Source organism: Sus scrofa, chromosome 8 (assembly GCF_054392235.1).
Source record: "Sus scrofa isolate SSC_HxYL_T2T_F1_AM1 chromosome 8, Sscrofa_HxYL_maternal_Yorkshire_Landrace_v2.0, whole genome shotgun sequence".
Taxonomy (NCBI): Eukaryota; Metazoa; Chordata; class Mammalia; order Artiodactyla; family Suidae; genus Sus; species Sus scrofa.
In genome coordinates, this window is record NC_139390.1 from 37,576,600 (window position 1) to 37,591,602 (window position 15,003).

The window sequence follows — 15,003 nt, forward strand, 5'->3', positions numbered from 1 at the left end:
TTTCTATTGGTTTTTTTCTGTACTGGTTTATTGAAACTTTTTTGTTGCAATTATTTTTTTCTCCAGGCCATCACTTCTTTGTCTTTTTCTTGTAAAGTCACGGTCGCTTTAGCTCTGGAAAAGCTTTATGTGTATCTGAAGTCAACTACATCAGTCCTCATGGTTTATGTCTTTAGAAACCAAATCTATATGTGTTGTCAAACAGAAACTCTCGGAGGACAGGGATTTTTGTCTGTTTTGTCTTCCGCTATAGCCATAGGACCTAGAACAGTGATGGACATACAGCGTGGGTTACGCAAACTATGTTTTCAACCCAGAACCTTCGTTGAGCAGATGGAAAACACCATGGCCAAAATTAAGACACATATTCTAGGCCACAGAGATAGGAAAATCAGGTCAGGTTTCCTAATAGTCAAAAGGATATGGCCATTGGGGGAAGGCTATGAATTGACTGACTGATTTTTTGTTAAGTAAGAAAGTTTCCCATTTTGCTGAAATGGTCAAAATGTGAAATACACAGCCTGGTCTGTATTTGAGAGAAAAGAATAAAAGACCTCTGACGATGTGTTCCAGATTTAAGTTTCAGCAAAATGCCAAAGGAAAGAAATGTGGTGGCTACTTTCAAGCCGGTACCTTTCTTAACGCTGACCACCAGGGGGAGACCACACCATGAAGCAAAGCACAGAGCCCGCGCTGCAACTACAGGAACCATCCAGGTGTGTGAGCAAAAACAACTGTATTTTATGTGTTTTCACTATGTTAAAATAAAATCACATTAAGAAATCATTTTACACCTCAAAAATCAGACACAAAAATCTGAATTCTCATAGACCCATGCGTCACGGGACCCTTGAAATACTTGGTGCGTTTATTTCAGAATTGACATCTTCCATTTTCGTAACAACCAATAATTTCAGAAATCCAATTTTTACCCAGCCAGCTTTATTGCAAGAGGCTTTATATACATTTTAAAAATTGTAATTGGTACCTAGAGTGATTTTTGTGGAATGGAAATAGGTTTTTCAGCAGGTGATCTCATTACAGGATAATCTCATTACCAGTGTCTGTTAGAAAGTCTCACCATGACACCCAAGCTGAAATGAAGCTCTTCCCCACTGCAGAAAAGGTTTTGTGAAAGTTAGTATTATAAGCTCCGAGCTTCTCTGCTCTAAGAACTCTGAAAAACACTGCCAAATTTTCCTCTGCAACTATCCTCCTTAGGAAACTCTGTGATAACCATTCCAGGGCCATTTACAAGTAGACAGAAAAGGAAGCCAAGTGCTTTGCAAAATTTGGCTTGATTCAATTGGCTCTTGGGAGATCTCCCTGCCTAAAGTATTTCCCAGCTAAAATTCCCCAGTTTGCATTTTACTCATTTAACACAAGCCAAAAGGCCTCAATTAAAAGGCAGCTCCTGGGGACTCTTCATTTACTCAACCAGCCAAGAATTCTGGAGTCTGTCTGTGGAAGGCACAGTGCTGGACTTGGCAGAAATCATAAGGCCTCACAGAGACTGCAAAAGACAAGTCATTATCAGGACTACTACATAAAGATAGCACTACATGTTTATCTTTTTAAAATGACACTCTGGAAATTTAGCATAAAAAAATTAGGAAGGGTAAAATCTAAAAAGTGGGACCCCAAGAAGGACATAATGAAACTGAGCAGGGCCCTGTGGGGCTCTTGGGTACAAGCTTTTCTGTGTCTGCCCTTCTTTCTTTCTTTCCTTTTCTTTCTTTCTTTTTAGTAGTTGACTTACAGTGTTCTGTCAATTTCTGCTGTACAGCAAAGTGACCCAGTCATAAATATACATATACACATTCTTTTTCTCACATTATCCTCCATCATGTTCCATCACAAGTGATTGTGCTATACAGCAGAGTGTCCACCCTTTCTTGTTTTTAGGGAATAAGCCGCAGCCTCCATGACCTTCCCTGAACTCCAAAGAGCACATTCAAACAGCGGTTAGTCAGGGAAGGGAGGTGAGGCGATGCAGAGACGAGGGAGAAACAGTTGAGAAACAATAGTGTGGCCTTGAGGCAGGATCTTGGTTGCTCTTCAAGGAACATACATAACAATATCTTTGATACGTTCTGCAGAACTAAAACCCCCCAAGAAATGAAAACAAGAACCAGTCCTGGGGCAACTAAACACCACCTTTGAAGAATGAAAGCCTACATCCACCCGATCCTTATCTATGGCCGTATTTTCTACACCCAAACTATAAAACCACTTCCTAATCTCTCCCAAGGGGAGCACAGTCTTTAGGGAATGAGTCTGCCATGGCCCCCTTTGCCTGGCAAAACAATAAAGCTATTCTTTTTCTCCTTCCTCCCAAACTCTGTCTCTGTGTTCCTATTCAGCACTGGGGGACAGAGGCTGAGTTTCAACAACAAAACCTGGGTAGAAAGGCCCCAGAGGACCAAGGGTCACATGGGGGCAGCAGGGGCCAAAGAAGGGGGGACAGTGACCTAAATGAGAATCAGAGAGGAAGGAAGTCCCCTCTGCTAAAAATTCCACCCAGGACTAAGCATCCATGGCTTCGTTTAAGCCAACCCTTTATCAACTGCTTTCTATTTATCAGGTATTGTCTTCAAGGCTTTACCTTCATTCTTTCTATGGACACAGCTATGAGGTGATACGCTTATTTATCAGAGGATGCAATCTACGTTAAAAAAAGCTGCTAACTTTCCACCATAATATAGCGAATAAGGACTAGAGCCACTTACTAAAACCAGAGCCTATGTATTTAACATAAATACTCAAGGGCACTGCATCAGTTTCCTTACTGCTATTGCGGAAAAAAAAAAAAAATTAACACAAATTAGGTGGCTTAAAAGAGGAATTTATTCTCCCACAAGTGTGCAGGTCAGATGCTTAAAAGAGGAATTTATTCTCCCACAAGTATGCAGGTCTCACTGGGCTAAGATCAAGATCCTGGCAAGTATGTGTTCCATTCTGGAGGCTCTCAGGGAGAATCTGTTTTCTTGCCTTTCCAGCTCCCAGTGGCTACGCCCCCACCCCTTCCTTGGCCCGTGGCCCCCTTCTTTCATGTGGAAAGTCACCAACCCAGTATCTCTCTCACCCTGCCTGGGCATCATCTCTTTCTCCGACTCCCCTCTTCTCCTTCTGTGACTCTCCTGCTTTGGGGCCACCCAGACAATCCAGGAGAATCTCTCTCTCTCTCCCCGCCCCCCCCCCCCCTCGCTCTTTCTCTCTCTGGCAGTGCCCACAGCCTATGGAAGTTCCCAGGCCAAGGACTGAATCTGAACTGAAGCTGTGACCTCCTCTGGATCCTTTAACCCACTGCATAGCGCCAGAATCCAAGCCTCTGCAGCAACCCAAGCTGCTGCAGTCAGATTCTTAACCCACTGCACCATGGCAGGAACTCCCAGGATCTCCCTGTTTTAAGGTCAGATGAATGGCACCCTTATTTCCATCTTCAACTTTTTTTTTCTTTTTAGAGCCGCACCCATGATATATGAAAGTTCCCAGACTAGGGGTTGAATTGGAGCTGCAGCTGCCAGCCTATACCACAGCCACAGCAATGCCAGATGCCAGCCACATCTGCAACCTACGCTGCAGCTCACAGCAATGCCAGGTCCTTAACCCACTGACAGAGGCCAGGGATCAAACTGGCATCCTCATGGCTTCTAGTCGGGTTCTTAACCCACTGAGCCACAAGGGGAACTGCAATCCTTTACTGATTTTCTGTATGCACCTTACATACACGCAGCCATCTGACTGCCATCTCAGGCCCTGCAAGGTCATTAGGGGGAAATCGTTCTTTGATTCTATTCCTGTGATATGCATGTTCAAAAGAGTCAGGAGTGATCCTCTAACAGGTAAATGAATCTGACACCAGGCCTTGGTGCAACCAAGAGCCATCTGTGCCTTTGTAGCTGTCAGCTACAGGTACGTCTGGCTTTCCCAGGAGGTAAGAGCTCAGCCAAGAAACAGAAGAGAACAGAGGCCTGAGGAAAAGCTTGGCCTTGACCTCCCTTTCTTTCTCCATCATTACTAGCAACCAAAATCCCTTTTAAAAGCCCCAGAGGGCTACATGTGAGGGCCATGAAAAATCTATGGGACTTCACACTATTCTGCAGCAGGCACAGAAAAGGCAGTGAAGAGGTAGCTGCAGAAAGCTGAGCAGAAGGACCAGTTCCACTGCCAGGACTGGCTGCAGAATTTGCAGGGCTCAGTGGAAAATAAAGATGTGAGACCACCTGTAGGAAAGAAGCCTGCTTTAAAAATACTAAAATACAAGCATTGTTTCCATAAAATATTTTATCACTTACACAATGTAACCGCAGCCAGTGATATATGACATAAACTTATCAACTGCTCAAAAATACTACTTTGCGTCATAATTTAATCTAAGAAATAATGCGGACATGTGATTTTTCTGGCTTACCTTTCCACAAATTTATTTTTTTTCTTTCTTTTGTCTTTCTGGCATTTATAGGGCTGCTCCCATGGCATATGGAGGTTCCCAGGCTAGGAGTCGAATCGGAGCTGTAGCCGCCGGCCTACACCAGAGACACAGCAATGCCAAATCTGATCCACATCTTCAACCTACACCACAGCTCACGGCAACGCCGGATCCTTAACCCACTGAGTGAGGCCAGGGATCGAATCCTCAACCTCATGGTTTCTAGTCAGATTCATTAACCACTGAACCACAATGGGAACTCCCAGGATCATTTTTTTCTGATGCAACTTTTCCTATTGCCATTAAGGTTATTTTATAGGCTGTGACAGGATAGATTTCTGATAAATTATTTCAAAATACAAATTTTAGAGATCTAGAGGTGATGAGTCTCACGGAGCAATTAATAAAAAGGTTTAATTCTTTATACAAATTAGTTTCATGTAAGTATAAGTTTAATTTGAAATGTAAATGTTTATAATGGCATTCTAATGCGTCTTCTGGTATTTTCTGGAAATCATGAGGCTGACACAAGAAATCAAAAGTGGCTTCAAAGTTGTATACAATTCAAAATGCCCATTTGTACATCCTATAGCTGTATCACTAATATTAAGGAATTTTTCATTTTATGGTTATCCTCCTCATTAATAAATGGTGCTCCCAAAGTTCCCATTAAAATAGTAGGTTTTTTCCACTGGCAGTGGTTAACTGTAATTTTGATTTCTAATTTTGATTTCTGGATATTTTTTGGCAATGTTTCTACATTCAGAGCCAAAATACTAAAATATTTGAAGCATTCTAATAAGTTCTGGATAAATGCTTTATTGCGGTGTTCATACATGTGCTTTTATTGTGTAATAATTTACTAACAAAATCTGCTGCCTGAGCACCAGTAGCTCCTGTCTCAAGGTTCAGGTGGAGAGTTAATATTTGTGCAGATGCCACAGGGACAGGCTCCAGGGACAATCAACAAGCGGATGAGGGGCCAAGCCCACCATTACCATCCTTGAAAACTACTTGTGCTGTTGCTTCTGCCATCAAGGCCACCAATTTGGGCCTAGATCCTGGCCCAACCACCTTGGGGCCCTGTGGGGTCCCAGACAGTCCTCAGACAAGGGCTTTGAGCCACCAGAGCAGTTGCTCAGCACCCACACTGCCTGACCATCATGCCTTTTGCCACGTACCCAGATGTGTACACACTCCCCCCCCCCCCCACATATCCCTGCCACGCACACATTTGCTCCATCATCCCATTAGACCTCAATTACACAAGTAGAAAGACAAAGTTGTTAATTTCAAAACAGTGACAGCAGACCCTGAAACCAAGCTTGGAAACCTTCTGAGCACAGAGCCCTATGCCGCTGCACAAATCATCAGCCCATCAAGCCAGCCCTGCCCCAGCCTTCCAAAAGCAAAGGGTGAGATGGGGGTGAAAACCTGTGACAAGTCCTTCTGAGAAGTTACAACGGCAGAGGTTCCAGCATCCCATTACTCCTCAAAACCTAATTCCTATGTGTCTATTCATCCTCCGCCCACATCCCTTCTGCCACACTCACCGAATTCCATCCCGTGGGAGTCACCGTCTAGACAGGGGAACCGCCACTGTGATATGGCCAAGACTGCTGGCCATGCATCCTAATGGGCTCTCCACCTCTTTCACAGTAAGGGGCTTTCACGTGCACCCACCCCTGGGTGCCGAACCGAAGACCACATTTCCCAGCCCCATGTTACCAAGTCTTCCACCACAGAATATAAACAGATTCCTCTTCTACTTTGCTTGCTTTGGAAGCGACTTGCTGCCCCATGCTTCCTCCTCTCCTTGTCCTCCCACAAGCTGGAGCACAGATGCAGGGCTCAGGAAGCTTCAATCACTTAGATAAGAACCGCGGTCTACAGACAGTGACGTAAATAATGGACTGAACCCACGTCTTGAGATGACTTCATAGGGCAAGGCTGACTTGGCAACCTGGAAAATTCACCTTGGATCTATTGCTTAACTGAGAAATTAAATGTTATTTTCTCTCAGCCGCTGTATTTCAGGATCTCATCTGTTACAGCAGGTTAGCTCTCGCTTTCTCTCTCTCTCTCTCTCTTTTTTTTTTTTTTTTTTTTTTTTTTTTTTTTTTGTCTTTTTAGGTCTGCACCTGCAGCATATGGAAGCTTCCAAGCTAGGGTCAAATGGCAGTTACAGTGGCAGGCCTGTACCATAGCCACAGCAACGTGGGATCCGAGCCACATCTGCAAACTACACCACAGCTCACAGCAAGGCTGGATCCTTAACCCACTGAGCAAAGGCCAGGGATCGAACCCATGTCCTCATGGATACTAGTTGGGTTCATTACCACTGAGCTACGATGGGAACTCCTAGTTCTTCTATACCTTTCAAACATTTGAGATTCAAACCTGGAGAAGTTTCTTTCTCATTGTCCATCTGTCCATAAGGAAGATCTGAGAAGAAAATGGCATGAGCGTCAGGACTGCTAGGGGAAGGTGGATCCATCACATCCCCATGAGGTCTCTGGATGCCCCTTTGGACCCAAACATGGACTGACACATGGGTTACGAGTCTAATAGGTGGTGGTAACAGAGTCCAGCCCAGAGATGCATTCACAACATTGCCTCTATGAGAAGATCTCTCTCATGTTTGAAATAACTAATCTGCAAATCTATCTTTAAACAACAGCCCTGTCATTGGCTGAAGGATGCCTGTAATTCTGTACCTACCCTATAAAACTATAGTTGAGATTAATTACATAATACATGCAAACTATTAGGCACAGTATCTGACACCATGTGAGCTTTTGATTAATTTATTTTTTAAATCACTGACATTATTAAATTGGCATCATCATGTAGGCAGCCAAAGCGGGAAATCATTTAAGGATGTATCCTGCCTCAGGCGAGGGGCAGCAGCGGACAACTCTCTCTCCTCTGACCCCCACACAGAGGTAGGAGGCATAAATTTGTTACACATTCCTAACTCTCTTAGCTTCCACAAGTAGTTCTGATACATCTTTCCAGATGTAAACTGCAAAAATCTATTGCCTCAAAAAATGCATAAGCTGTTAAAACATTCCCCAAAGTAGACAATGATAAGTGATGGGTTAGAGAATCAACACAGAAGGAAACATCTATGCATCAGAAAGAGGAAACCAAGGGGTTCCCCTCGTGGTGCAGCAGCAATGAACCCGACTAGGAACCATGTCCTCACTCAGTGGATTAAGGATCCAGCGTTGCCGTGAGCTGTGGTGTAGGTTGTAGACACGGCTCGGATCTGGCGTTGCTGTGGCCCTGGTGTAGGCTGGCAGCAACAGCTCTGATTAGACCCTGAGCCTGGTAACCTCTATATGCCATGGGTGCGGCCCTAAAAGGACAAAAGACGAAAAAAAAAAAAAAAAAAAGAAGAAGAAGAAGAAACCAAGCAGTGAGTACAAGAGAGAAACAGAATAGCCACCAAATCTACTCCTCTCAACCCCTCAAGAGCCTGGCATTAGGAGAAATAAATTTAATTTCTTTAAGATTAACCTTAAAATCAATAAACAAAGGATCAGAGCAAGATGGTTTTTTTAAAAAAATTCAAGACGACAAGGGGCTTCTATTTTGAAAAAAATAAAAAGAATAAAAGGAAAACAATAAAGCCTTCTTTAAAGCTATAGAGAATGAAAAGAGATAATGGAAAACCTTGAGACTTAATTAGGTGTAGAGAAAATCTGGTAATAGATGAAACGGAGACATCAGAATTTTAATTACTTACTTATCGCTAGAGCATGGTTTTCAGAGAGTGAGCAGTGAATAAGACAATAACAAAGACCAGAAAAGGGAGAGAAAATCGGTGAAAATCTGCAGAAAGATTTCTTAAATAATCTGGCCTGGGCAGTCTTTGATTTGTTCAGCATTTTTAAGGAAGGAGATATTCTGAGTAAAGAAAAATTCAAAGAGCTGAAGCATATCTGCTCAAGATTCCTAGCTCTTTCATAGTTTTATTAAAGCTCGGTGGAACACTGGTTCCCCATCTTCTTAAATGCAGAGCACTAATTTTTAACATTTTTTTGGTGCCCCAAGGCCTTTACAATGAGCAGCAAAACTTTCCCAGGGCTTATAAAGAGGATCCTGGGGTAATTTCGTCCCTATGCACAGTTGTCTAAGACTGCAGCCTGCTTTAGGCTCTTGCCATTTGGAACCTGTCATTCTTCCTCCTCGTTACATGCAGGCTCAGTGGTCACCCTCTCCACTGGTCCAGAGATACCTGTACCAGCAACTCTTTCCACCTCCATCTGTTCACCATTAATTATAGATCTGGAAACCAAAAAAAGCAAGTTTTTAGATTTGTTTCAAAAGTAAAAATGAACAGGTGAGGGAAGAGGACCTTGGGAAATATTTTGATGGCAGAACGAACACCTATTTTGGTTATTCTGGTTGTTCATCGTTTCTGTATTTTTACTTTTTTTCTTCCCCCCCTTTTTTAGGGCCACACCTGCAGCATATGGAAGTTCTCGGGCTAGGGGTCGAATCGGAGCTGCAGCTCCAGGCCTACGCCACAGTCACAGCCACAGCAAATCTGAACCCTTAACCCACTGAGCAAGGCCAGGGATCAAACCACATTCTCATGGGTACTAGTCATATTCTTAACCCAATGAGCCACAATGGGAACTCCTATTTTTACTTTTTAATCATTGGTTGTGTTCTGAGCAATGTAGGTGGCAACCTCTGGATAAGTGAGGTGCTCCTATATAGTCAAATAATTAAAGTGGCAGCACAATAAAAGAGACAATGTTCCTGTAGTGGAAAGAGCATGGAGCTTACCATTAGAACTGGGTTCAAGCCCCAGCTCTGCTTCTCATATGTGGTGTGAACACTCACACCCACTCTGCAGTGGTATTCTGAAGAGTAAAAGAGATATAAGGTTAAGTGCCTGCCTTGGTACGTGGAACATATAGAGCTCACACCGACAACCCCTAGTATTATTTTTCAGTTGTTGAACATGTATGGAAATTTGAATGTGTGTCTAATATGCTCAGATGGGATTATGACAAACTCAAAATTCAATCTGTAAGGGAGGGGAAAAGTCAACTTTAAATTATTTTAGGTAAAACAAAACAAATTAGGTTTCTAGAATTTTAAAGCTGAAAGAAACTGGCAGTCCTACAGTTCTACCTCCCCATCCTAAAGATAAGAAAAGCAAGATGAGGAAACTTATCTTGGCCAGGGTCACAGAGCTAGTCAGAATGTAGAGGCAGGACTGGAACCCAGGTTTTCTAGTGTCTAATCCAATGCTCTCATGCAAATATGAATTAATCTAAAACAGAGGTTGGCAAACTTTTCTTTTTAAGCCAAACAGTACATTTTTTAGGCTGTTGGTAGTCTCTGTTGCAACTGTTCAACTATGCCATTATAGAGCAAAAGCTGTCATAGATAACGCATAAATGAATGGGCATGGATGCGTTTCAATAAAACTTCACTTACAAAACCGGCTGCAGGCTGTACCTGGGCTCATGGGCTGCAGTTTGCTGATCCTGATCTAGAACAAGTTGACAGACCCTTTAGCTAAAGGAAAATAATGGGTATCATTTCAAATCAACAAATCTACTATCAATACAGTTTAAAAAAAAAGGATGACAATAAAGGAACTCAGAATATTGATTATACATATATTATATATATATATAATATGCATATGTTGCTATTGTGACTAATATTTTTAAATGATGTTTGATAAAGCTCAATCCTGGCTTTAAGATCATTACATTCTTTAGTAGTAGTAATTGGAATAATTCAAGAAAGAAACTAAGAAAACAGGCGGATTCTCAAAGAATTGGAACTATAAATGATTTTGGCTAAATAAGATCTGCGGAGAAAACTAAAATAGTAGTAAACATTGAATGATATAATTTACTTCAGTTAGAATACTTAAAACATAAAACACTAGGAGAAAAAGCCAAATACTCTAACCCTAAGAAGTAAGTTAAATATTGCCATCAAAATCTATTGATCACCACAAACCGAAAACATCTCACCATCTCACCAAGGGAATATCCTAAATATAAGAATCAAAGAGTATGATCATGGAAACAGGAATAATCTGCTAGAAATAAGAAAACACCCAAAGTGTACCTGGCTGTGTGTCAAGACCTCCTCATGATACTGGTTCCATGATCATAATCTGCACAATATTCTTTAAAGACATAAAGAGAGATCTCATGAAAGAAGATACCCAGATGCCTTTTCTTCTCCATTAAGGGCTAATGCAAAAAATAAAAATAAAAATAAATAAACCTATGCTGCAATATAAGGCATAGACAAATTTCCTGTTCCTAAGAAGTATGACAGATTGGAATGGGTTTGCCAAAGAATATCGTTCAAGCGTCCTTTAGGGAGCCTTTGAGAGAAGTCTAAACTCTGCATCTGTTTGGTGTAAGGTATCCTCTCCAAAGAGAAAGGAAAGACGTAGAAGACTTTTCAACATCTGAATTTTAAGGGAGCTTTTTCAAACTGTGATTTGACATAGTCAATTGAACTAAATGTAGTACTCTATTTTCCCTAATTTTTATGTTGCTCCCTAGAAGTAAACTGGTTGTTTAAAAAGCCCATCTACCCTTGGAGGCACTAAAGAAATAACTCAATGATATATGATGAGAATGAGGTTCATTACGTTGTGCCAACTTGTTCCCAACATCTGTTCAGTTTACACAATGACTCATTCAGAGTATTCAGTGCTTAGTGCAAACAACTGGGATATTCCAATATTTGATTTGTCCTTGGGCTTTCCCACACCTAGACTTTGGTTTCACTGCATGCTTTTGGAAGAAAAAAGGCATAAAATGAAGCTATTATCAATGAACAAGAGATTGACTTCTAACTATGAAAGTTTTATGTATACAACTTTTGCAACTCAAAAGGCTCTGAGTCAATAGGTGATAATAGCCAAACAGCATTTAAACACTGTTGCTGTCTGTCAGAAACACAATTAGAGCTGTTGCCTGAGTATCATAGTCCAGGATCACTCTTCCTATATCTTTTTCTTTATATAGAAAAAAAAAAATTTTAACTTAATGTCTAATGTGTCACAATCCAATGCACTAATAAATCACATAGAATAGTGTTTTTCATTCACATGTATATGAATGTATATATACATAGTCCTTTTTCTAGTCATATACATTCACTTGCAATGCAGTTATAATTTATAGCTAAATACAGCTATGAGAAAAGCTTAAGCTTTTCAAAATAAATAATAGGGATCTTATTTCTGTGCATGAGCTTTTAAAAAAAGAAGATGGCTTCAAATACCACACAAAAATGTAGCTGCCTTGTAAATACTACCAAAAAGTAAATGAGAATAAAGCCACTTTCACACTTGTTAAAGATAAAATGTTAACTGAACAAATAATGCGTTAGGAAAAGACAGAAAGAACATATTCTCTACAATGGAAAGTAGAGAAATACTATTAGTCTTAATTGATTTTATAAAGAAAATTCCTATAGAAATAATACTACAAAAATCATAATAAAAGCAAATTTTAAAAAATTAAATTGGCAAGACCAAAAAGAAATTGGCCTGCCCCCTGAAGAAAAGAAACTGAGTTTAATTTATTCAAAGGAAAAGTAAAGTTTTGTGTCAAAATTCAGAAATCTCAGAACCATGTATTTTTCTCATTTATTTTCCATTGTAATGGCCTTCAGGGTTTTTCACAGCAACAACAATAGCTCTAACAGATGACTCGGGCATGCCAAAGTGGTACATATTCAATTTTACCAGTTGGTAAAAAATGTTTTTTCTCACCCACTGCTTTGACCAGGTCACCCCTCCCCACCAATGGCCTCACTATTGTTCTCCTTATCAAGTACAGACTCCTTGTTCTCAACTTCAAAGGCCCCCTCCAGTTTTCCCAGCTTTCATTTCCTCTCCAACCAGTCTGGATTCTTCTACCCCAGAAAGCCTTTACTCGGTCCTTTCATTCACTGGCCCCATCCTTCATCCATACTTTCTCTCACTTTCAGGCAGGCTCAGATTGCTTTCAACAACCACTTCTTCCCTCCAAATGAAACTTCATTAAACTAAAACTTAAACTGGTTGTGTTTAATGACCATCTGCTTGTGTTTCCTTGTTTTTATTTTGAAATCTAATGACATCTGCCCTGTACCAAAGAGATTGGGACCAGGGCCCCAGGAACACATTTCTCAAGTATTTTAGTCATTCATGTTCAATCTACTAGACCTGTAAGAGGCATGACACTAAATAAAAAATAAAGCATCTGCATCACATCTGCTGGGACCATGCCAGGAGCGGAAGAAACTGCGAAGGTTAACTACTAGATAGGAGAGGAACAAAGACACAGACAGCCCGTATCACACCATGAATGTGATAAACTGGCAATAAGCTGAGAAGGAACAGAGAGATAGGACATGGGAGGTGGAACTGGGCTGCAAAGGAGCTCAGTATCCAAGTAGGAACAAAAATAGACTCGAGTTCAGCCAGCTGGGAAGAACCGCCTTTGGGTAACTGACTTGATGCCAAATGCCAAAACGGACACACAACATGAGTGACACAAATCACTCTCTCATTAGATTCAGCTTCTCAAAGGCCATTCCCTTTTCTGCAATAAACGTTGCTATTAGCCTGCTTGTTTTGTTGCTCAAAACATTAATCCTAACGGGACTGCTGGTACAATTCAAAAGGCTGGATTAATTCTGTGCCCTTGAAGTTGCTTCCTTCATTGCTAAAAGCACCTTCATTCATTCTCTCATTCCAAAATACACTGAATATCAAGGTTATTTTACCAGGAAATATCCTGAAATAATGAGCCTCAGTGTCCTTGTCTGTAAGATAAGGATAGTAATACATACCCATTACACTGAGCAGAAAACTAAATGAGACGGTGCTATAAAACACAGTAACTGACACCCAGCATGCATGCAGTAAGTTAGCTATTATTTATTATTACAATTACTATAAGATCCTTGTTTTTAACATATGCTAGTTGTCATTGTAACCTAACTTGAGCCATAAACCAATAAAATCTAATTTTTAAACCAATGTTTACTTCCACACATTTTCTATCTTCCTGGAGAATACAAGTAATCACATTTTTTTTTTTTTTTTTTTTTTTGTCTTTTTAGGGCCACACCCATGGCTTATGGAGGTTCCCAGGCAAGGGGTTGAACTGGAGCTATAGCCCCCAGCCTACACCACAGTCACAGCAATGTCAGATCCAAGCCGTGTCTGCAATCTATACCACAGCTCAAGGCAACACCGGATCCTTAACCCACTGAGCAAGACTAGGGATTGAGCCTGCTAGTCAGATTCATTTGCACTGAGCCACGAGAGGAACTCCGAATCACGTTTTTTATAAACAATTTTCTGGAGTCCTGTAGGAACTCCATTCCAATTCTCCTGAGGCTAGCAGGGCACCAACTGGGGAAAAGCAAGAGTGAGGAAAGAGAAGAACTAAAATAGAAGATTTAGCACTTCTTAGTCTGCACTATAGTTAAAAGGTAAGTTGAGCCATTTCTCACAACTCCTGTGGGTCTCAGAGGAAGACAGACGTCTCAAAACTTTTGAAGTTCTGAAGGGCTTTTGGAATTTGCCCCTTAAATGTCCTGAAGTTTGTGTCCTTCCTTTGCACTTCACGTTCGCCCACCGTAAGTCCTCCACTTCTTTGATTTCAGCCCAACGTGGATATACCTCTCTCCTGAATTTCAGGTACCTACACCCAATGACACAGCCAGGAAATTCAAGAGTCTATAATGGTTCTTTCTCCCTATTTTTTCTCCTGTGGCCCCCACTTTGACAAGTGGTACAACCACCACATTCTGCCTCTTCCCAACTAAATACTTACCTGTTATCATTCCTTCTGTGTCTCCCTTTCCCCAGGAGATCACCAGGTCTCCCATGTGTGGGTCCTTTAGAACAGGGGCTTTGTCGTGTTTGCTGCTGAAACCCCAGGGCCTGAAACAATCCCACAAATAAGAGGCACTCTATGCACCTTTGCTGCACACATGAATGGCATATGGTTTCTGCTTCATAACTGCTGAGCAAAGGCATGAATGGATGTCTTTAAGCTGAGTTCCCAGAAAACAAGAGGGACATAAAAACAATTCTCCTTTACTTAAATTTTTCTAGTAGTTTGTTCTTATCAACAAAGCTATTAAAACATATGAAACAGTTTGTTTTCCATCAGAAGAACAGATACTTTTTGTTTTGTTGCAATGTTCAAATGTTAATCCCTGGCTGTTGGGATTCACAGTTAAGCAAGAAGCTTTCCAGTCTTCAGATGTTATCCTACACAAATCTGTAAAAAATCCCCTATTCAAAAGTTCTACTAAGCGGCCAGTCTTCTGAAATTCAAATTGGGAAAATTGGAAACAGCTTAGCAACCCCAAAGCATAGTATTTCACAAAATCCTATGGAGTAAAAAGCCAGGTCCTATGGGGCACTGGCTGAGTGTAAGCAATTTCAGAAAAGATTAACTCTTTCAGACCTTCTGTGTGCTATTCAGTGGACAGACTTAATTTGTCAAGGACTCCCAAATTTTTGAGGGATCAACATTACATTTCATCTAGAATATTCTGTCCTT

General features: G+C 41.1%; 1 protein-coding gene across 18 annotated transcripts in view; it reads right to left on the reverse strand.

Annotated features, from left to right (window-relative positions):
* Nucleotides 1-15,003, reverse strand: part of CORIN (corin, serine peptidase) — a 297,345-nt gene that overhangs the window by 141,292 nt on the left and 141,050 nt on the right. For 2 of the 18 annotated variants that reach the window (XM_084971976.1, XM_084971975.1), the window contains exon 1: nucleotides 5,986-6,278. The exons of the other annotated variants lie outside the window; for them this stretch is intronic. In XM_084971976.1, the coding sequence (XP_084828102.1) occupies nucleotides 5,986-5,995 (10 nt within the window). In that variant the 5' untranslated portion in view covers nucleotides 5,996-6,278. Of the gene's footprint in view, nucleotides 1-5,985; nucleotides 6,279-15,003 lie in introns of those variants that run through there. 18 annotated transcript variants of the gene reach the window in all.